Here is a 24,202-nt window from a genome sequence, read left to right as displayed (position 1 = left end):
AGGTGCCCTGTTGAACTACCGGAATTGCACAGCACAGCAAGAAGGCATTCAACTGAAACTCAAGAAAAGGTCTTTTACACACATACATTCTCAAGAGTTTCAATTAAGTCAGTGGCTGCTTATTTGGGTTCTTTGTGTGCTTATAAATTTAAGGTAAAATTATACAGTATTCTAATACAGGTTGGGTAAAAACATTTACATGCTGGTGAGCAGATACCACAAATGCCAGCATTAAACACAACATTTCTGTATCAAGGAGTTTCTATCAAAACTTGAAATAGAATACTAATATAAACTGGTCTAAAATACACTCACGTCACTCTAAAACCTCAATCTTAAAATGAGCCATTCCTTTATATATACGGCAAGTGAAATGTGATTGGTGCTGAGATGCTAAAGCAATGCTATTTAACATTTCTAACAAGTAAGAAGAAGCACATCTATTGTTTTGGGATGTGACTGGTGAGCAGTGTGACCTGGATCTAGACCAGGAAGAACATTAGAGAGAACAGTCTTCCTTGAAGCTGCCAGAGGGTGCTGTAGAAGGAGTGTGTGTGTGTGTGTGTGTGTGTGTGTGTGTGTAATGATGATGTCACTTCCCAGGGAGATCCCCGGGACTCAGAAGCTCACTGGTGAAAGGCAGCACCCATACACTGTGCTCTGAGTCTTCTGACACAGATGCATGAAGGTGATGTGGATGTTTTATGGATGGAAGAAAGCCTCCGCTTCAGTGGGATTAGAAACACTCTGTGACGAACCTAAAATCAGACCTAAGCTGAACCTGAAAACTGGATTCTTAGATGGATGCCATGAATCACAGCAACGGCAAGATTCTGGCGACAGTAAAGAGCCGTTACCTCGTCGTACGCGTATCTGTAGTCAGCCTTCTTGGACTTGAGGTCCCATAAGACTACTGTTCCAGATTCAAAGCCAATCAAAAGCTGGAGAAAGGAAAGGCCACGTTACTGAGGATGGTTTACCTACTCGGTAAAATACTTATCTGTGGACAGTAAAGCTAATCATTGTTCACACCCTTCACGTGTAAAACTTTAGCATCACTAAGCACCTGGACAGGGCGTTACCAATCACACAGAAGATAACCGAGAATGCAGCAGGGTGGATTTACATGCTTTTGGTCACTAGCGACTCAAAATATAACGGATAATGGAAAGAGAAAGCAGACTTTTTGAAATCATGAGTTTACATCCTAATGCATTTTTTAAAAGTACTAATAAAATGTACATTTGCATGTGCTTGAGGTATTACATACTTTCCAGGATCTGTAGTTTCCCAAGGAATTTCATTCAATGTACATACTGATTCACTTCAAATAATCGCTCCATATTCCTTCCTGAACTCATTCTCACCATTCCGATGACCCAGGAGCCTGCTGGCTCTCTACTGTGTCCTGACCCCCAGAGCTAATCAGTTCTCAAAGACCGCAGTCCTCATGAATGCTGGCCAATATGGAAAAACCGTCCAGGAACTTTAAGGTGATGTTTTCCATCTCTCTAACTTATCCCTGCATTTTTAGTACCGACCTTCTGAAAAAGTGTAAAAGACTTCTTTCCTCACCCATTTTACATTGTAGTTGTAGGAACAGTTTTAAAGTCTGACGCTGATGGAGAGACGGATGCTTTTACTTCACCTTTGTCAGGAGAATTTCCTCCTATCAGAATACTTCATTTTGCAATGGTAGCAGTTAATGCACTTTTAACTAGTCAAGCACTGAAAGTGACTATTTAGTGTTTATCCATGCCCCTCCACACACACACAATTGGGGAACATCATGGAAGAGGGAACACAGAGAATATGAAAGTCAGACAAAGGGGGAAGGGTATGAGAAGTTTTCCATACATATGATGACTGTTGTGCTCATAAACTCACGGGCACTGGGGAAGGACTGTTTGTTTCACTCTGGCTTTTGTTGGCCTAACTGATTTTTTTGTTTGCTTTGAGTTTCGCTGTATATGTGTGTGAGAGAGAGATAGAGAGACAAGAAAGACAGATCATGCATGAAGTCACTGGGGAGGGAGCTGGGGAAAAGCTAGGGATGGGAAACATCATTAGAATATATTGTATAAGTTTTTTTTAACAAAACACTTGGCTGGACTGCTGTCACCTGTAGTGTCCTCAGGAGAAGAGACACTACCAAGCGTGGAAATGACTTAGGGAGTGACTGCAGGTAGGAGAGACCTTGTGAATTCTCAGGCTATCCACTCAGCTTTTAAACCAGTATCTCAGCAAAAGAAAAAGGAAGTGATCATCAGGTTACTACATATTTGTTGTATGTAGAGTTTCTTTCCAATCATTAGATTCCATGGCCATCAGCCAACTCCACACAGCCCAGGCACACTCTTCTTTCCCAGGGGCAGCTAGGAGAACTGTGGGCAATAATTTAGTGCTTTGCCTTCTGCACTAACTTCGAGAAGAAAACATGAGTCAAATCCTTCATAAAATAAACTTTAGATTATAGATTTCTAACAAATGTTCTGGAGTTCATTCAGGTAGGGGCTGTCACTAAATGGAACTACCTGAAAGATGATTAGTTTAAGTAAGAAAATTGAAATTCATAGAAAAGAAAATTTTATCATTTTTAAATGTATTAACTAACTCAAATTAACAACAGCTGAATACAAACTGCAGGAGTACAAAAAAATAAGCAAGACTTTAAAACAACAAAACCATTTCTATATTACTAATTGGATTATTTATAAAGGAAATGTTAAGGAGGCTGAGATACAGACTATTATTGAGGTTTTGCCTTTTACTGTCTATTGTAACGTTAAGTGCAGGTCTCCAAGACCCGGAGTCTGCAGGTAGCCCCTGTGACCTGCCCCCAAGTTATCTCTGATTGATAAATAAAGGTGCTATTATCCAATAGCTGAGCAGAAGAGACATAGGTGGAGTACAAGGGGAAGAAGGGAGGAGAAGGTGGCTTAGGAGTAAAATGTGGCTCTGTGGGCTGGCCAATGACGTTAAGAACAGCCAGAGGAAACAGTACATAACTCGGGGTTACCGATAGGAACGTAGATCCTAAGACAGAGAGTAGTGTTTGCCCAGCTCTTGCTTGCCTAAGGCTTACTGTAAATATAAACGCTGTGTGTGTCTTTCATCCCAGGACTAAATGATCAAAGGCAGGGTATAGACCTCAGGCCTGGATTTGATAATTTACAACGGACTATTACAAGACAATATAAGATGTGATAAGTGCTAAAAGGACTGTTTGCATTATCAGAAAATCAGGGAAAAGTTCTAAATAAGAAGATAAATGAATAGCCTACACTTATTAAACCTTACTAATGTTTTAGTAGTTTTAGTCCTTTTAATTAGAAATCATTCTAATTCTTCAACTGGCTCTTCATAATGAATAGCAACATCACGTTATTCGATATACAAACCTTGGTTCAATCTCAACCTTTCAGCACAAGGGCAGTCCTAGGACAGTTTGCATATTTAAAAGTCAAAACATCATGGATTTAATTAACAAGTGTTTGTTTAGAAAAAATTCTACCTTCCCCTCGTCCATGGGATTATCACTTATATGGACAACAGGTCCTGGGTGAGATTTAGATGACCTGAAAAAAAAAAAAAAAAAAAAAAAAAGAAGAGAGAGAGAGAGATCTTTACTCATAGTTTCAATATTCATTACAAAACAGATTCATTCATGAAGAGAATAGTTCAGTCAGTTGCCAATCTGAGAAAAATTGGGAAGAATGATATGAATGTAAGACAACAAGCTTTATAACTGCACTTTCTACATAGGAAAGCTTTTCAACTTAGTCAAAACACATAATTTAACATCGAGAATCCCTGTTTGGTGTGACGCTAAGACTCTAAAGCAATGTGGCGGCCAACGTGGCGGCAGGAGGGGCTCAGTGCTACAGTTCATGCTAGGAGTAGAAAAATGGTTTGTTTTATTTTATTTTATTTTGAAAACATGCAGATTACTGCTCTCTATTCCTATACTAGAGAAAGAAGGAGCATGTAGGTAAAATATTACTGGAATGATGCCCATGCATTTGGAGAAAATGTATCTGTTTGTGAATGTGGAGGGCTGGGACAGTGTACCACTTCAAACCTGTGAAGACTCAGGCCACCTCCACCCAGCAGACATCATGACCCACTCAAAGAGCAGACTGAACCTCTCCACAACCCCTGCCTGGCCCCTGCCCCAGCTTCCACGGAAGGGTAGAGACATCCTTGCCACGGAAAGGAAGCCAACTCTAAGCACACTGTTCTAGCTATAGCAAAATGTCTGAGATACGTCACTTCTGTGTCAGAGGATGAAAACTGTGGAACGCATTTTCCAAAGCCTGTTGCCAACTGCCTCAAACCTTTATGAACATTCTACACAAAGCTTATGAAAGAAATGATACAAAAAACTGTCAATAAAAATTACAAGTGCGTATTTTTGCTATCACAGTGCAATCTGGTTTTTATTAATCTTGGTGATATAATAATTTTTACAAACGTTTACATATCAGATTATTAGATATAAAAGGAGCTTACGTTTGTATCCTATAAACACTGGCAACAACACATTTGTGGTCTATGACCACTACTCAAAAAAAAAGTTAGCAGATTAAAGAGAAATAACTGAATTAGAAGATAAATAATAAATGAGTTTCAACCCAGTAGGAATAACTAGTACACTGCGACTGTCCACTGCAATGGTTTGCACACAGGTGAAAATATATGGTCTCACTTATAAATACACGAGACTATAAAAAGGCTCAAACGTATCGACTGTCATGAAACTAGGATAATACTAATAAATGACCAAAACATCTGCATAGGGCACTGACAATCCCACATGAGTCACTGACTGGCTTTTACATACGGAGAGACTCGATACGTGCAGATCTGGAGTGTCTGCTCAGACTTACAGTTCGATGGCTTTATTCCACATAATGACGTAGCCTGAGAGTGTGAAGGACTCCACATTGACAATGTGTATGTTGCCTCGCTCAGTGCCCACGTACAGCCACTTACTCTGGAAAGGCAGATGGCAAAACGTAACCCTGCGAGAGCAAACACAGACAGGGCCCAGATGAAAAGTAGCGGACATATTTTTCCTGACTGTGTTAGATGGTTACTCATCATATATAACTAGAAAAGTGAGAAACGGATAATATGATTGTAATTATTCCTCCAGTCGCTGGGACTGACAGTTATGCATGTTAATTCAGCTCATGTGAACTCAAATACATCTCTACGTCACACTGATGTCAAGTAGATGGTGTCACAGGAAATAGCAGGGCACAATCAAAGGGAAAGGGAAAGGGGTGTGAAGTAAGAATGGGTTTTTAATCTGGCTACATTATCAACTGTGAGCAGACCTAATATTTAGGCCAACGTGCAACCCTGGTGACAAGCAAATAATGATTATTAATAATAGCGAACATAGACAAATAATGATTATTCATAATGAACATAGACAAATAATGATTATTAATAATAGTGAACATAGATAAATAATGATTATTAATAATAGTGAACATAGACAAATAATGATTATTAATAATAGTGAACATAGACAAATAATGATTATTCATAATGAACATAGACAAATAATGATTATTAATAATAGTGAACATAGATAAATAATGATTATTAATAATAGTGAACATAGACAAATAATGATTATTAATAATAATGAGCATAGACAGACACTATGCAATGAGAATAACTACTACTGAGCTGTGTGTACAAGTGCAGCCTCAGGCCTCTGCTGTGTGTGAATATGTGTATGTGTGTGAGTGTGTGGTATGATGAGTGTGAATGTGTGTATGTGTGTGTGAGTGTGTGGTATGATGTGTGTGAATGTGTGTATGTGTGAGTATGTGTGGTATGATGTGTGTGAATGTGTGTATGTGTGAGTGTGTGGTATGATGTGTGAATGTGTGTATGTGTGAGTGTGTGTGGTATGATGTGTGTGAATATATGTATGTGTGTGAGTGTGTGGTATGATGTGTGTGAATGTGTGTATGTGTGAGTGTGTGTGGTATGATGTGTGTGAATGTGTGTGTGTGTATGTGGTATGATGTGTGAATGTTTGTATGTGTGTGTGAGTGTGTGGTATGATGTGTGTGAATGTGTGTGTGTGTGTGTGTATGTGGTATGATGTGTGTGAATATATGTGTGAGTGTGTGTGGTATGATGTGTGTGTGAGTGTGTATACATGTGGATATATGTACACTATGGTACACACGTACAGCTCTGGACAACACTTTCTGGAACAACTCTCTCCTCTCCCATGGGTTCCAGGGATGAAACTTGCCAGTCTTCTGTGGCAAACTGTGACAAGCCCCTTTTACATCCTGAGCCACCGCTCCTTACTGTTTGCTTTTGAGTCAGTGTGTCATGCATGCAGCCCAGGCGTCTCTGTTAGTGACATGCCACACCTTCTCACATGTGGACTTCTGGACTGACATTCTGGGTTCCGTTCATTTGTCCCTCTTGTCATCACTGTATTTAATTTCCAGAGCCTTGGCACGAAAACACAGGGTACCCAGTAAAACACGTAGTTGTGGGTGCTGTACAACTTTCCTTTTGCCATGTAAGTTTTAGAATTAGGAATAGCCTTTTTCAAAGCTCCCGAGTGCAATGCTATTGAGTTTACAGATGAATGCTTGTCGGTGTGAGTTCTGTCAGCAGTGGGCACACAACTGACCTCAACGACCGATCGCCCTTTTCTACTCACAGAGAGGAGGTCACCCGTGAAGGGAGGGTCCGTGAGTATCTTTGCTTAGCTTTTCTTCTCTTATTTTTAAATGTGACTAACTGCAAGTTTAGGCAGTTCTTTCAGCATAAGCGTGTTTTTATTTTAGCTGTAAGCTTCCTTCAGTTACACCTTGACTGCCCTGTTCCCTCCACCCTTCTGTGTTTATTACCCCCCTGCAGGTCTGTGGAGGAAATCTCCACATCATTCCCTGATCTCAGACTCACCGCCTTTGACTGTTCACCTCCATTCAAGCACTCTAAAGTTTAAGTGGAGAAAGCAGCTTATTTCTGACACTAAGCAGCTGAAGCCCAACTGAGCACAATTAGAATACGGTAAAGTGAAGAACTGCAGTGACAGTAAGCACAAAGGGAGCGTAGTGACAATACTACAGTACACACGAGTGTGAGCACTCAGTACAGCACTACAGTGCACACGAGTGTGAGCACTCAGTACAGCACTACAGTGTGCATGAGTGTGAGCCCTCAGTACAACACTACAGTGTGCATGAGTGTGAGCACTCAGTACAGCACTACAGTGCACACGAGAGTGAGCCCTCAGTACAGCACTACAGTGTGCATGAGTGTGAGCCCTCAGTACAACACTACAGTGCACACCGAGTGTGAGCCCTCAGTACAACACTACAGTGTGCATGAGTGTGAGCCCTCAGTACAGCACTACAGTGCATACTAGTGTGAGCCTCAGTATAACACTACAGTGCACATGAGAGTGAGCCCTCAGTACAGCACTACAGTGCACACAAGTATGAGCACTCATTACAACACTACAGTGCACACAAGAGTGAGCCCTCAGTACACTACAGAGAGTCTCAGCTCTGACCGTCACCGCACACACAATGGATCACACACGTCCGCAGGCGTGGAGTCACAGGCTCCTGTCACCTGGTCCTAGCCCATCCCACACGGGCAATGCTTTCAGTGACACGGATGTCTCAGTAACTAATTAGGTCAGTGGATGCCACTGTACCTATGCCATTTCACACCAGCCACGCTGTCCTCTGAGTGTAAACCTTCCTAGACCTTGCTCAGCAAGAGTGAGATGCTTAAACTTTTCATAGGTCTTCGGTCTGGATCTCAGCCAGGGTTTACCTTTTATTTCTTAAAGGGGCCTCCTGTGAGAATACACACCATGGGGAGACCCTGAGTCATCTGGTGAGCGTCATCTTGTATTTTTCTCTAGGCTACATTTTCAAAAGCATTCTCTCCTTTGCCACCTCCATTGGAGTGTGACGTCTACTGGAGTTCTGGTTCCTCTCCCTTCCATTCTCCTCCTATTCAGCACTCTCTTCCAGTCAGCAAACACATGTGAAGCCTAAGACGTCACAGCTCAGCTCACGCAAATACATTCTACAATGGTGCTGAGAAATGCTGTTCTCTAGGAGAGTAAGTCTGCTACCGACTGGGAACTACAGCATTGTGATTATCCACACCGAAGACTCAAGATCTGCCCAAGATCCCCGCCTGAGATTAATGTCTCTCTCTGTCTGTCTGTCTCTCTCCCTCCCTCCTTCTGTCCCTCCCTCCCACCCTGTCTTGGCTGCAAGTGGTGTTGGCTCTGGAGGAGACAGAGGGAGGGGGGCACAACTGAAGGGAGGACTTCATCTCTGCAACCTCAAAAGTTGGCCACCCTTCCTGGCCTGAGGTTTTCCCGTGATTAAGCTGTTCTGGGACCCTCCCAAGCTCCTGTGGCCAGCCCTCTACTCACTGGCTCAGCAAGCTTGACTAAAGAGGAGTCTTTTTTATCTCTGTGAATGGTACCCAGTTGAATAAATGTTTGCTTCTCTTTAGGAAAACAACCAATATATATTTGCAAAATGAAACCACAGAAGGATTCATTTCTCAGAACACAGACCTTGCTAAGTGACAGCATTTCTGGATTCTAAAATTGTATTAGTTTTTACTGCTGTGTAACAAATCACTACAAACTCACTGAGTTAAAACAAGACGCCTTACTATTTCAGTTTCTGTGGGATCTCAACGTGTTTGGACGCGGCACCTGGAGGCTCTCTGCTTAGCAACAGAAGCACCTGAAAGGCAGGGTGCTGGGAAACCAAGTATTTAGCGTTCCTAAATATCTTTTTGCAAACACTGTGAAACAATCTTCTTCAAGCTCATCTGGGTTGCTAGAAAAATCCAGTGTCTGCACTTGCTAGACAGTCAACACGTTCTGGCTCTCCCTCCGACCCTTACAGTGAGATTTACTCTATCTCTGTGCCCAGTACTGGGACAGAGGTCCCTTTTGTTAAATCTGTCTTAAACCCCAAGCTTTATGTGTCAGGAAGATTGCAGGCTGCCCGTTTACAACATTCCCCTGATTAAATCAAGCCCAGTGGGGATAACCTTCCTATTTTAAGGAGAACTAATGTACGAATAAGTCACACCTCACCTAGATGAGTGTGTTTTTAAACAACAAAGGCTAGCTCTGTGGTGTCAGGCAGGTGCTTAGGTCCCTGGCTACCACTGAGGAGAGGGACTGTCCTGGGGCATGTGAATAAGTGCCACCGCTTTTCTAGAGAGGCTAGAATACTGCTTTCTTACCAGCAGCTCATGAAAAACTCAGCCTCCTCCTACTTTCTGAAAGGTGACTGTGGTCTTAGTTTGTACTTTCTTGGTAACAGGTTTTTAAATTTAAACTGTTATCTAATTTAATTGTTTACATTATTAATTAGCTATCTCAGTACACTTCTTTACACTCTCAGCACTGTTGTTGAGCAGTCCTGCCCGGGCCAGGACGCAGAAGACAGCTTCCTCCGCATTCTGCACGGTGCTCTGACCACTGTTCCTACAACCAACTGTGCTACTTCTGATTGTGCTGACCACTGGCTAAGTGCGGCCATGTAACCATTCCTTTCTTTTTGGCATTTTTATAGAACTGATTCTATTGAATAAAAGATATCAACATACTCTCATATTCACATTTTGTAATATGGGCCCTTCTTTAATCTCATCTTTTTAATGTTAATTTATTTTAAGGTACCTTTGTAAATCTGACCAATCTCTCTGAATAGCTTTTGTCCAAAGTTTTGTCCAAGGTACAGATACCTTATCGCAGAAGTTACCCAAAACTTTCTACTCACCTTGTTTTAAAAGTTTCAAACTCATCACATAAAAACTCTTTTTACACTGAAAAAAATTGTTAAAATTTTGTCTAAGCATATCTATTTCTAGTATGACTTGTGTCTGTACCAGTAACCAATTATTTCTGTGAATCAGCTAGGTCTACAAAGTTATAGACTGCACCCACTCATCTTCTGAATAGTGCGGAATACCATTCTCAAATCCCTGTTTCACAGCCCCAAATTTCATCCAATCAAATCTTTGTTTGTCAGGCTTGTACCCTTTCATTACACCTTTTGTCAAAGGCGTGATCTGTGGCGTGTGACAGCGCACTGCCTGCAGTCCATCACTTGTCGGGCAGACGCAAGAAGATCAGGAGTTCAAGACCTGCCTGAGCTACACGACACCCCATGCTTTAAAAACAAAGCAAAATGCTGTAGTCTTTTGGTAATATGATGCAGTTACAACAAAGGTTGTCGTTTTTGATCTTTGATTCGATACTGAACTGTACTTATTCTTGTTTAATATGTAAAAAAGATCAATTCAAAGTCTTCCTAAGACTTGTATGGAAATTTTTGTTTTGGATTTTGGCCAACCGCATGTTCCAGCTCTTAGTTTATGATGCGCACATGCCTGCTGAGGAAATCAGAAGCTTCATAAATAAGCAAGTTCGGTCAATGTTACAGTAAAGGAACTGTATGATGTGGTAAAGGGCCTTTTGTTGCTTTGTTAATTTATTTATGCCACTGAGAAGTGGGGCTAGGACAGCAGACAGGCTGCTGCACACGGGGAGCACAGACTTTCCATTGCTCACTTGCTATAGGAATGATTTTTTCCTATCACCAAATAGTTGTTTTCTTATGTGATGTTTATTAACTATCAATTATTCTCCAATGATAGTTAAATTAAAATAAATTCTGAGTATGAGAACTAATATATCCCATAATTTACTTTAGGATGCATAAATGACTACTCTTTAGATTAAAAGATACATCTACAATTAAATGAAACAGCCATATGTAAATGGCAAATCAAAGTATTAAAAGACTGCACCTTTAGAAATAAATTTCAGTATCTATCCTTGCAACTCTTAGGGCTTTTGAGGGAAAGTCCTCCTTACAGCATTTCTGTGAGGAGTGTTTTCTTCATTTCCTGAGGATAAGTAAGATTTATGTGGAAGTTTCATAAATAGTAAGAACTGTATGTTCAATGTAAATATTAGACAACTTCAGCCCAGAATAGGAAGTCTACATATTTACTTTAATTCTTGGTTTTGATTGTTCGTCTTTCTATTTCAAAACTCATAGGAAAATTTAGCATTGTTGAAAATGATGTTCATTCAAATTCATGGTGATACATTACAAGTCGGAGAGGGAGTTGTATCTGCTTATTAATCCAAAACTTCTTCATAATTAAATGCCCTTCAAAGGAAAAAATATCAAAGTGTAAGCCAAGTGGAACATATTCTGCAAGTGCTACAAAGAAGTTCACTTATCAACTTCTCAGTTTCGATCAAAGCCGAGACCTCCTCCTCCTCCTCCACATGAACGAGCTCAGTGGTGCGTGGCGAGAACAACAGAAGCGATGTTAGTTTCTAGGACGGGCGCAGTAAATTAGCATGGACACGTCTGGAAGCTGCAGCGTTCTCAGCGCTCCGGAGTAGGAATCGCTCTGCAGCTTGGCTTCTGGTACTGCCAGCTATCTTTACTCCTTAATTAAAGATTCACTATTCTACATGATATCCACGCTTCCTTCCCTCCTGTGTGTGTGTGTGTGTGTGTGTGTGTGTGTGTGTGTGTGCATGTGTGTTTGTGTGTGTGAGTGTTTGTGTTTGTGAGTGTGTGTGTGTGTGTGTGTGTGTTTGTGTGTGTGTGTGTGTTTGTGTTTGTGTGTGTGTGTTTGTGTGTGTTTGTGCGTGTGTGTGTGTGAGAGAGACAGATTAGTGCTGGTCACAGTAACCAGTTTTATTGGAAAAAATTTTTTTTTCTACATAAGTTCACATTTTGGGTTTTGGGAGCCATCATTCAGTTTGTGACAGGGGTCAAAGCAGCGAAGACCACACCCAGGAACTCCCTAACACACATCACCGTTTCCAGATCCGTTCAATGCTATAGCTCACTACTGACAAATGAATCCCTTATTACATGGCAGATTAATCTCTAAAAGGCTCTGAACCTACTGATACCATAAGAGCCTACATACTAACTGTAGGGAGAACCAAAACTGTTTCATTTATGAAGGCTGAAAATACATTACTTTCCCCTTTTTCTTTTTAGTGCTCACTTGTACGTTGTACTCTGGTTGGCTGTAAACTACTCTGAAGTCCTAGCCACTCCTGGTTTATGCAGAGAAGACTGTGACTATATTTGGAAGGCCTTACTAGGATAAAGTCATTTATTAGCGCTAATCCAGTGCGGCTTGTGTGCATTTACAAATAGGAAGGGAGTCAGGGAACACAGGGAGAGGACAGTCCATCCTCAGGCTATAGCTTCGGAACCAGCCCAAGGCCTGTAGGAAGAGGGAACTCAGTGCTTTGGCTGCCTGTGGACAAGCAGTGGACTGCTGAGCTGGGAGCACAATCCTAGGTTTTCTCTTATGCAAAGTCAAAAATCATCCTGTGGAAACTATAATATGTATTTATTCATTCCGTATGAAAAATACCATTTAGTTGGGTATCTGGGAAGTTTGACTGCCCTCTTAGCATTGACCATTATCCTAAAGGTAAGACCCAAGTCCTTGTTTATGATGTCAAATTCTGCTCAGCACTCAGGACTAAGCTATATATTCTATAATTATCGTTAGGGTAAACAGGAAATTGGAAAAAAAAAACTGTTTAACATTTAAAAGGAAAAAAAAACAGTAAAGAGTCTGGGACAAGAATCAACAGGGGTGACTCACTACATTGGAAACATGGAACCTGAAGAGGCCACCGCCTATATCCAGAAAGGCGAAGAAACAGTAGCAGAACTAGGTTTACTTGTGAAGACCAGGGCCCATTGCTAAGCTAAGTTCTACCACACCAACTGTTCACAGCCAGCACAGGAAATCGTCCGAAGGATGGATTCCAGAAACATTTAGTCCTGCCTGAACCTCTTGTTTACTACCGCGCTCATAAACACTTCAGGGGACCTAAACTCTGAACACCTTTAATAAGCTTCCTCGTGCTATGTGGATAAACATCTTCCAGGTCTGGAATTAGAAAATCGTCAATTCATTTCATTTGCCAGTTTTACAACATGGCATATAACGGTGCAAACTGCCGGGCTGTGTCAGCGGTGCCCAATCAAGGGAGTGTGGAAGACAACAAACACCAGGCTTCATTTACACAGAAAAGCCACTTTTGTGCACTTCTCACAAAGGGACCTTTATCTGCCAACGCATTTTAGACTGACTTGCCACTGCCCATCAGGCCCTACAATTTCTTTCATTGCTGTGACCAAGTGCCTGGTAATAAGGAGTTAATGGAGGAAGGATTCATTTGTGCCCAGTGTTTCTCAGGTTCAGTTTATAGTAGGTTGGTGCCACATGCTTGTGCAGAAACTGAAGGAGCTTGTAACTGAGAAAATCATTGCATGTGAAACAGGAAGCCAAGCAGGCAACAGAAAGGAGAAAGGAGCAATATATGAAAGACCCCACACTCAATGACCTACTTCTTTCTACTAGGTCTGACGTCCTAATTTCCACAATATCACAAAACAGGGCCCACAACTGAGGACAGGCTTCTGGGACTGGACAGGGCAAGAAGCACAAGGACGCCACACAAACACTGCAGCCCATCCTTAGAGATACTGCTTTGCAAACAACATTCATATCGGATTACCATCAGCTCCTAATATTGGATCCCTCACGCTCAGTCGTCTTATCCTGGGTATTTAACAGGCACCTCATACTGAACACGCTTGCGAGCCTGGACTATGTACTGTCCAGTCCTCTGCTCAGCTGAAAATGGGCATGTCACTGACAAAGGAGGCACCAGAGATGCTCTGCAAGAACGCCTGCTCCCAGCATGCTCTGACAAACGGTTAGAGTTTGTTTATAAGAACCTCTACATCACTGCATGATTTCGAAGTGCTACAATTCAGGGCACATGGCTCTTTGCTGCAGGAATCATCCTGTGCACTGCAGCAGGGACAGTCGAGCTTCCGGCAGTTACCTACCAGAGCTTGCCTACCTGAGACACTGCAAGTCATCTCTAGACTTGGCCAAATGCCTTCTTGGAGCCAAAATGATTGTGACAACCACCCTGCTAGACCTCCAGCTCCCCCGAGTATGACAGTGATGACAGTGACGAGAAATACATTCCAGGACCAGATGTCCCTCTAACATGCAGTCTATGGCACTGAAACCGATACAGCGCCCCTGAGAAACCATCAGCCAACAGATTAAAGGCCTCTGCTCAGAAGTCAAGAGGTAGAAAACAAGTTTACATTTTGCTTTTTGTTTTCCCCATGGACTTCGCCCTTCTAGAAGCAAGCATGGCTGAACTGACATAGCATATGTGGTTCATCTTCCCAGTCACACTGTGACCGACAGCAACAGTTACCGAGTCCTCGCTAGGTCTACTCTGTATTCCTACCCACGTGCACTTAGTGTGGATTCGAGCTGGGATTGGTGCACTGTGAACTGCTGTATCTTCAGAGGCTACATTTGCTTGCCTTGCTCTAGTGTGAAGGTTATGGGGGATGGGGAAAGACCACAAAGACTGACAGCTAAACTTAACACTCAATAAAACTGGAACATAGGCTAATTCCTAGACAAAAGAAGTCATTTTATCCTCAATGCCAACTACACACACACACACACACACACACACACACACTCATCTAGACACAGTCTCACAAACTGTGAAGGTTATACATTACTTCATATTCCATGTCAAATGTAAGTACCATATGAATCAAAGGAGATTCATAATAATAATCAAAACTTAGGAGTTCTTAAAAACACATGGAGAAGAGTGGTTAACAAAACTGTAAAGAAGATCTCCTCAGTCAATACCTAAAGCTCACAAGTCTTATCATGAGAAATATTCTAGGCCAACTATTCTGCTCCCAGAAATTTATCTTTTAGATATACTTACATATGTTCACATACATACATATAATTACATAGTACAACATAATAAAGCAAAAGGAACATATGTCTGTGATGAAGATTTCCTGGGTACACTATGATACTCTGACACAAAAGGAGAGAATGTAATTATGAAAATGGCTGATATGAGATAATCTATCAGGTATGCAGTCAGGTGAGCTGAGTTGTAGAAAGATCATACAATGTCCTTTTTAAGAAAGAAGAGCTAAGAAGCCACCCAGAGATCTGCTTCCTTTATGCATATACTGCAGTTATTTGTAGGAGTCAAAGGGAGAGAGATGTTACCCAGTTCTCTGTGTGTCCTCTGACGCTGAAATTACTTCTCCAAGTTACAGGAAGTACATCACACTCCAACCCCGAAAGAATATTGTTCAAAAAGCTCATCAAAACAGAACAGCAAATGTTCTATCTGTATGAAAACAGAGACTTCTTACCTTTCTCTGCAAAATTTAAGTGAATGTAGTACGGCAGGCCTTTTTTGACGTAGATTCCATAAGTGTAAGGTGTCGTCAGCCAAGGCACTCACAAGGGCTCCCTTGAAAATAAAGTATATTTTATATGTAGCAATTTTTATGTTTCCAAATAGCTGCCAACTAACGTCCTAAATTTAAAACCGTTTTGTCTATAGATTATAGCTTTAAGAAATATTTGTCTCACCCAAATTCCAAACAGCAAATAGAGAAGAGTATGTATACATATGCATCCAATGTTTTTTTTTCACTTCTTAATTAATTTACCATCTCATAATACAAAAGTATGCTAGGATCTAGTGGGATGGCTAAGATCACTAAGATTATTAGATATCAGACCTCAAATTATTTTATTATTAATACAGATAGTATCTTGACTGAAAACAAAATCTAAAGTGACCTCGTGTTATTTATGTAAGACAAATACTAATTAAAGTCCTTTACTCAGACTGTAACAACAGTCTGTGACAGTATTCAACTCTGAACAACTGGAAACACTAATCAGCCACATCTTGTCACTCGTGGGTAAGAGAGGCACAGAGGGGCTCAGTCTTGCCCAGGCTCAACACGTCAGTTTTCAGAGCCAGGACCTCTTCATAAAAGCCCTAGAGAAGACAGGGACACAGTAAAAGAGTAACAGTCTGTAGACTAGTAGGGAACTAGTCACATGTCCAGATTTATTATGACGCCTCTGCCCACTGGACTGTCTTACTGGCCCATCTCTCACACACATTTGGGGACTTATGCTATAGATCCTGGGAATTTAGGGAAATAAGATGTTCACAGACTATCCTCAAATTTAAGGACAGCGGAGCCCTTCTCGGGTGCTCTCTCTGCAGCATTCTCCTGTGCTGTGAAATGGAATTTCCTCTAGCTCCCTTCACACTTCCCATCCTCAGAATCAAAGCCAGGGAGAACATAGCACTTTCAAATGGAAGCTGCTTGCTTCTCCAGGGGTATGGTGGGACACTTTGTTAATGTACTATAATGAACGCTGGACTTAACACAGTTTCAATGTTTTAATGCTATGTAACCTCTAAAATCTTTGAATTAATAGTTAAAATATACCAGAAGGCAACAAAAATAGTTTTAGTTTACTTGCAGCATTACTCTGAGAAAATATATTGTGTGACTATTTGCGGTGGTGCCTTAGAATGAATTACGTCTGCATCTGACTCTCAAGAAATTACGTTTTTGTTCAAATATTTACTTGTAAGTGTGCTCGGGCAATCTGAAGAACTGGGCGTGTAAGTAGGAGGAACGAAGGGCAGTGCTCACCTCGTTGATCAGGAACTGGAGCTGAATGACTGCTGCCCCACTGTCGTGCTGACAATGACATTCCACGCCTGGACGGCCGAAGCTGCCAGCGGCCCCATTAAGGAGTTTTTACCATGTGCAGTTTTAAAAGAAACTTTTGGATTATGTAACTAATAAATACTCTGATGACCTGATATTCAATCCAGGCCACTTAATGAAGCTGATGTGACCAGAGCTTTATTTATTTATTTATTTTTAATAATCACAAGTCTTATAAATTACAGCTTTAAAATAAATAAATAAATAACCCTGCTCTTTCTAGGAAAAAAAAATAAAGCATTAAAAGCAATGATATACAACAACCAAGATAATATAAGGTTATTTAATATAACTTTATTTTGACCCAAACTATTCATTCCTCTTAAAATAACAAGAGGAAACATGGTAATTGATCTTCAGAGTACAGACTTTTCCCCTGGCAGGCAAGCGTCAGCTTGGAATATTCTTTTCACTGCCAATTTTTAATCCTACAGTGTCATTTGTAAACTAAAATAGAATCAAGAACTGGCTATGCAGCCATGCTGCTCAAGGGGACAAGAGGATCGCAATAGATGTCCCCACGCTCTGACTTGCATGGATATGGACTACCAACACTCTGAACATGTAAAAGCAGACATTAACGAAGTCTCTACGTGTTGGGCATTACTGGAAATGCCATGTAAAGTCATTCATTAACTGTCATAATCCAGCAAGAATCTCTTACCATCCCACTTAAACTGAACAGACAGGCACGGGAAGCACAGCAGTGAACCAGTGTGCTCAGTGTAGAACACAGCCAAGCATGTATCACGGCTCCAAGGTGGCCACTGTCCCCTCCCCACCTCCTTTGCTTTTCTCAAGAGCTTGGGATAAACCTGGGTTTTGTGCATATTAAGTACATATTCATGGGTTACATCCCTAGTCCTGTTCTCTGAGATACACTGAATAAAGATCAACACCTAACAAAATGCCCACACACATGCCCAGAACTTTCTGTGAGGTACTGTTACATGCATTATAGTTTCAATAACCTGAACTAAGAACACAGTCATTTTCACGCACTGCTAATCTATTTTGGGGTAGCTAATAAATAATACAAAGTAAAAAAAATAAGCTTTAAACATGTAGTTGAGTTTAAATAACTCCCAGCCCTCTGTGTGCAAACTTACAGGGACCATTTTATATTCTAATAAAATATGCCATGACGTTCTACATAATACAAAACAAATGCACCATAAGTCGAATTCTGTTTTGCCTTTTCTCGCTATGCATTGACCTCAGGGCCTCACTTATGGAAAACAAATGCTCAGCCATTGGGCTCTGTATCCCTCTGGCCACTCATCTTTTTATATTAGTCAAAGACATGTCTTTGAGTTTAGGTGTGTTACCTGGAGCACAGAGTTAGTTTTCAGGAGTAAAATACAGCCATAGCTGTCCAACTGTAAGATTTCTACATGAGCCTGGCCTTTGTGGCACTCTAGAAGGTACTAGCAATGAGACATGGTGTAGCACTGACAGCCTCATGAGCTACTGTGGCAATGCACACCCACCCAGTACCCTGCACAAGAGGATGTGCACACCCACCCAGTACCCTGCACAAGAGGATGTGCACACCCACCCAGTACCCTGCACAGGAGTATGTGCACACCCACCCAGTACCCTGCACAAGAGGATGTGCACACCCACCCAGTACCCTGCACAGGAGGATATGCACACACACAACCCCAGCACACTGCACAGGAGGATGTGCACACACACCCAGTACCCTGCACAGGAAGATGTGCACACACACCCAGCACTCTGCACAGGAGGATGTGCACATACACACACACACACACACACACACACACACACACACACACACACAGAGCACTCTGAAGGCAGAAGCAGGTGGATTTCAAGCCTGAAGTCAGCTGGAGATGTGAGTTTCCAAAACCAAAGATAGTATATCTCGTGTTACAAGCTTGTCTAGTTTGTATAAACCCTGGGCTTCAGTCTCCAATAACACATATACCAGAAATTCTCATTATTTGTTCTTCAATCACCTACAGCTCTCTTAACCACCCTGGATAAGACAGAAAATTGTAAAGACTAGCCCTGTGAGATCTTAAAGTAGACATTTTTTTTGTTTTTTGTTTTTTTTTTTAAGAACAGACCTGTTTTTCAATTTGGATTTTAATAAGTTATACAATAGTATGGAGATCTGCCTTATGAGAATGTAAAATTTGAAAGATAAAAACGGATGTAAAAATAAAGAGAACTGATTATCTGAACATTAGAAGCAAAGATTATAAGAGCAGCTTTCCTCGCTGGGGCTGTCATCTCCTGGCCTGGAGAATTCTGTCCATAGCACTATGAACAGAGGCTGGAGTAGGAAGGTATTGAAGGACCTTAACAAAAGACTAATAAACATTAGTGAGTAGATAGGGTGTGTATGTGTGTGTGTGTGTGTGTGTGTGTGTGTGTGTGTGTGTGTGTGTGTGACATCACATTGACAAAACATAAAATTTAGAGCAAGTAGCTCTGACCATGGTAGAAGGTAAGAATCTCAACCCTATTGCACAGCCCAACCTGCTGCCAGAGGAAATGTGTGGGTGGGCAGACTGGTTAGGTAGCTGATGTACTTTGGGTGCCACAAGACCATCTGAGGTACAATGAGAATTAAGATTTCATCTTTCAAGTGAGTCCACGTGCCAGCCCTATCATCTTCACTATTACCTTCAAAGAATTTTTCAACTCTCAGCTTCCTAATCTGTAAACTACATATAAGGCCTATGTAGTCTAGTATGCAGAAATGCAGTGAGAATTAAAACACACGTCACTCATCAAGTAATAGTTACTTGACTCAACATATTTGCTATATTAGCTATAACTGTTACTTCTCGGTGGACAAAACACACTAAAAGAAAACATCGGCCTTGGATATATTAGGTCACAGATGAGAAAACCACAGACACAAATATCTCCACATCCGTGCATACCGGTGGTTGTGCACACATGGCTCCCCCTGATGCTGACAGTTTTGAAAGAACATCCTTACCACAAAACAATCCAACTTTCTAACAACCATCAACTCGGTTAAATATTTACACCTCATACCTACATTCACAATCACAAACTATCTGAAATTATAAGTACGTAATGTATCTATTAAATGGAAAATGTTAATTTATTGTCCTGTACTCTGACATATCAGAACAATTATGGAACAAACTTACTAATGATAAATGTTATCCTTGTGTTACTGTGCCTTGTCACTCTGAATTCCAGTGCGTTCTCCTGAAAGGGGTACAGACTTCCTAATTCAGATACCCATCTGGACGTGTTTCTGCTGTTTGCCTGCCAATAACTAGGGTATCCGACTAACTGGTCATCTTTGCTTTCGGAGCAAATCAATGCCCTGAGGAACAACAGCTGGCAGACACTGCTTGTGGACTTGGCCTGGTATTATTTATCCAGATAAGTGTCATCAGAAAGGGCGCATAGTGTTTTGTTAACTTTATTTTCTTTTTTTGAATTCGAGCAAACAAAAAAAAAACTACAGCTGCTGAGAGACTGTGGTTTATGGGGGGGAAAACCCCGCTGAGCTAAACCAGCCTGTTTATTTTAAAGATGTTCTAAACTCGGATGGAAAACAGAAAATATGTTATGCTAGGAAAGAAGTTATGCCTCTATTTCTACAAGAAATTAAAAAAACAAAAAAACCTATGGGCTCCTTCCAAATTGATAAAAATCAAACATGACAGGGAGACATGCTGAAGATCTCAGCCACAGACAAGAATAAAATCAAAAGACGGGTAATGTATATGCTGGTCCTTTGAAATGAAACAAGTCCGAAACTGACGGGGACATATAAATGTCTCCAGTCATAACTTCAGCTATATATGGCCAATAAATCTTTGGCTACAAAAGTCCTCAAGATTCACTCTGCCATTCTTTCATATGGCAAAGATGGAGATAGACTGTAATTTTGATTATAATCCAAACAAGCTTAAGAAAGACAGATAGATGTCTTATACCTGCTCAAGCAAGAAGCAGAAGTCATCTTTAACATTCTATGCACTATGTTAATACAAAAATATATATTACCTCTGAAAGCTTTATGTTCACAGAAAAAACAACTGAGAATACAGCCCTGACAAGATCCACTCTCAGGGATGCTGAGAGCTTCCTGCCTTATCCTACCTTAGACTGCATCAATTCTGGTTCCTCAAAAGCCTTGTTTCCAAGACAGCTTCAAAACAGCTAGTTCTTTAGGTCCAGCCTCATAGACTTATCTGATGAGGACATTACTTCAGCCTGAACGTTCTCAGCGCACAGCTGGCCGTAAGACTTTCCATGTATATGTGGGGGGGGGGGGGCACTCAAAAGAAAACTACAGCCCTCAAATCCGGCAGGCAGCAATTTTAAGAAAACTCCCTTTCTTTCCCAGAGGTGGGGTGAAAAATTTTTGTCATTTATCAGATGTTGTAAGTTTGTCAGCACTTACGGGGATTCTTACAAATAGTTATGATCTTAGACAGGGAGAAATGAAATAGGAGGTAGATTCATGGATTGCTTTTCTTCTCTTCCCTTTCCTTTTCTTTCTTTCTTAAGTAAGAGGAAAAAGTTGAGAAAGAAAGGGGAGATATAGAAATATTATAGGAATAAGAAAAAAGAGGAATATTATTGATTCTGCTCTTAAGCCAAAAACAATTTTATAGCCATAATCTTACCTTTGAGTTATGATTTAAAGATGAGGCTATATTTTGTTACACTGATACAGAATGTTGTATATTGATACAAATTTAAAGGTTACATTGGTTTAGATTATTAGATATCGATACAAATTTAAGATTATTTGGCACACATATATGTTTTAAATTCTTATATGAAATATTGTTTCTATATAATTCTTAAAGACACAATATAAAGTCCCACTCCCTTTGATTGCTGCTATTACAAACTATTATGTATGACTAAGAAATACAAGTTAATTGACAGTCAAACTCATGATACTAGTCTACATCATCAGAGAAATATGCATTATCCATATATGCACATATATGCACATATATGCATCCAATGTGGAGCTGAAGACAGGCAATGCTTGCTTTTTCAGATACGCTATGGATAGATGGTCCTCAGAAACCTCAGAGACTCACAAGTATGGTATTTTAAAATGTTTTATTTGATCTAAGGCTTTTTTGACATTGAGACATGTCAGCTCCTGGCAACACACCATTCAGCCTGGAGGGGGATGGTGAGCATTAAAGTTGGAGGTGGCTTCATTTGTGGCACACTGGTAAGCAGGCAAAGAAAACACCCTAACTTTATTTGCAGATAGAATGCTGTCCAGAAAGGACAGACGGAGTCAGGGAAGTCAACTGCCAAGCTCTGCCAAGACAGGATAAGCAAATCTTTCATAATTCCTACTTCAAATGAGGCCCTTCAGATATTCTGGGCCAGGAGGCTGAGGATGGTGCTCCAGTGTTTCAGAGAATGCCGGGCACTGCCCAGGCAGTCAGCTATCTCTCTCCTTTCTATAATTTTTGAAGCTGCATCGCTGTGTTTCCCGCACGCTCAGGTAATATTTACTCCTTCTAAGATCTATTAAGGACTGAAAACTAGATAGTCATAGTCTTACTGTGAGCTTAAGTTGTTTAGGATTTAGAAAGATGTTCTTGATCTAAGAAGATATTTTTAGGATGGTAACACAAGCTAAGGTAGAAAGTGATTTAGGTACAGAACTCTAAACTCACCAAGATGGGGTAGATGATAGAAAACTCGATCTAAGGTGTCAAATATAAAATGACTGGACATTACAAATGGAACTCTTACCTAAGAGTTTTCATAATTGTTTCATAATGGTTCCTACTGTATGTTCTTTATTATTATAAGAGAAAGAGCCTTTTAATTTAGACAAAAGGAGAAATGTGGTGGGTTGGTCTGCTGCTGCTTGTATTCTTATGACTCTCAAGATGTGGTTGGCCCTGATGAGCAGGTCCTCACATACGCAAAGGGATGCTACATGAACCTTCTCCCCAATTTAACTGGTCATAGATAGAACCTATGATTGGGCAACGGATGGAGAAAGGGGGGTCTTGAGGATTGAGTTAGGGGGTTGCAGGTAGAGAAAGAAGAAGAGGAGGAAAAAGTGTAGAAGGAGAAGGAAAAGGAGGAGGAGGAAGAAGAAAGGAGACAGAAATGGAGGAGGACACCATGACAGGAGATGGACCAACAAGAACATAGCCAGGAGACACAGCAAGTAACCAAGAACTCTATAGCTGTGGGACAAGTTACAATAGCTCCAAACTTGCCCAGTCTGGGCTGATGGCTTGTAAACAAAGAAAGCGGATTTTGTGTCTTTTCTAAGGGTTAGCTAGAATAGTAAATTTATTACACACACACATTCATAAAGAGGGCAGAGAGCAAAGCTGAAACATGTAGTTGAGTCTTTCAAAGATCCTTTGTTATACAATGGTGGTTGGGAGTAAAGAATTAAACAGAAAATATAATGAAAGTAGAAATTAATGAGGGATGACAAAGAAGCAGTGTATGAGATGGATACACAGAACAAAACTTGGAGCCAATAAGATCTTAACTTCCTGCTATTGCTGAGTATAGAATGTTGGATCATACACATGCTGCAAAGGTCACTCTATCTACTGATGATCCACGCCCTAACACAGAAGGTCATAAAGACTGATGAACAGAACAGAACATCAGGAGAGCTGGGAGATGGATCCAGGATAAAACACTCATTGAATAAACATGAGTTTGCCTCTCAAAGCCCATGTAGAAGCTGGAGATGTGTGTGCAGAGACAGGGTCCTTGGGGTGAGGTGGCTGGCTAGACAATCGGGGGACTCTAGGTTATTCGAGAGCCCTTGCCTTAATAAATAAAGTGGAGAGTGCTGGGGTAAAGCAGCCAACATCAACATTGTCTAATGATACACACTCAGCATGCATAGATCCACGCAATACACACATACACCACAAAAATCACAGCTAGCAAAGTATTTTACTTAATGCACCACATATCTATCTCAAAATTCACCTCGAGTTCACCCAAGTGACTTTCACTGTTACTGTGACTGGGAGGTGAAGGGGTGGAGAGGGAAGAAACGGAGGGGCCAAAGAGGAATTTAGAGATAACTGAGTCCCTTGTCCTCCCACCTGTGATATATGGAACGTTTCCTATACGCACTGATAACGTCACATCTGTACCTGAGGTCAGCTATTCTCACAAAACAAGAATATTCAAGTGCGAATTTAAATGGCTCTCCTAGACTCACAGCAAGTTGGCAAAGAAGCTGGGATTTGACTTAAGATATTTAATACCAGAACTTAGAGGTTAAATCATCAAGCAATGTTACACTAGAGTGTATATTATTAGTGTGTGGTGTGTGTGTGTGTGTGTGTGTGTGTGTGTTTATGCCAACCCTGTGGCTGTCTCCCCAATATAGCCACATGAGCTGAACAAGGATGACGCTGGTGAAGGTGACAATTTGGAAGAAGAAAAGCCCACAAGCCTTCCACCCTCCCCAAAGAACTATATAG

General features: G+C 41.0%; 1 protein-coding gene across 1 annotated transcript in view; it reads right to left on the bottom strand.

The window, feature by feature from the left end:
* Window positions 1-24,202, bottom strand: part of STXBP5 (syntaxin binding protein 5) — a 104,903-nt gene that overhangs the window by 59,877 nt on the left and 20,824 nt on the right. Inside the window, exons 3-7 of the mRNA XM_080941818.1 lie at window positions 16,644-16,725; window positions 15,330-15,430; window positions 4,890-5,024; window positions 3,515-3,578; window positions 858-941 (exon numbers count right to left, since the gene is read on the bottom strand). Coding sequence (XP_080797944.1) covers window positions 858-941; window positions 3,515-3,578; window positions 4,890-5,024; window positions 15,330-15,430; window positions 16,644-16,725 — 466 coding nt within the window. The remainder of the gene's footprint in view (window positions 1-857; window positions 942-3,514; window positions 3,579-4,889; window positions 5,025-15,329; window positions 15,431-16,643; window positions 16,726-24,202) is intronic.

This window comes from Micromys minutus (genome assembly GCF_963924665.1).
Source record: "Micromys minutus genome assembly, chromosome: 30".
Lineage (NCBI taxonomy): Eukaryota > Metazoa > Chordata > Mammalia > Rodentia > Muridae > Micromys > Micromys minutus.
The sequence above is the reverse complement of the archived record's forward strand: the minus strand, read 5'-3'. Positions and strand labels throughout refer to the sequence as shown.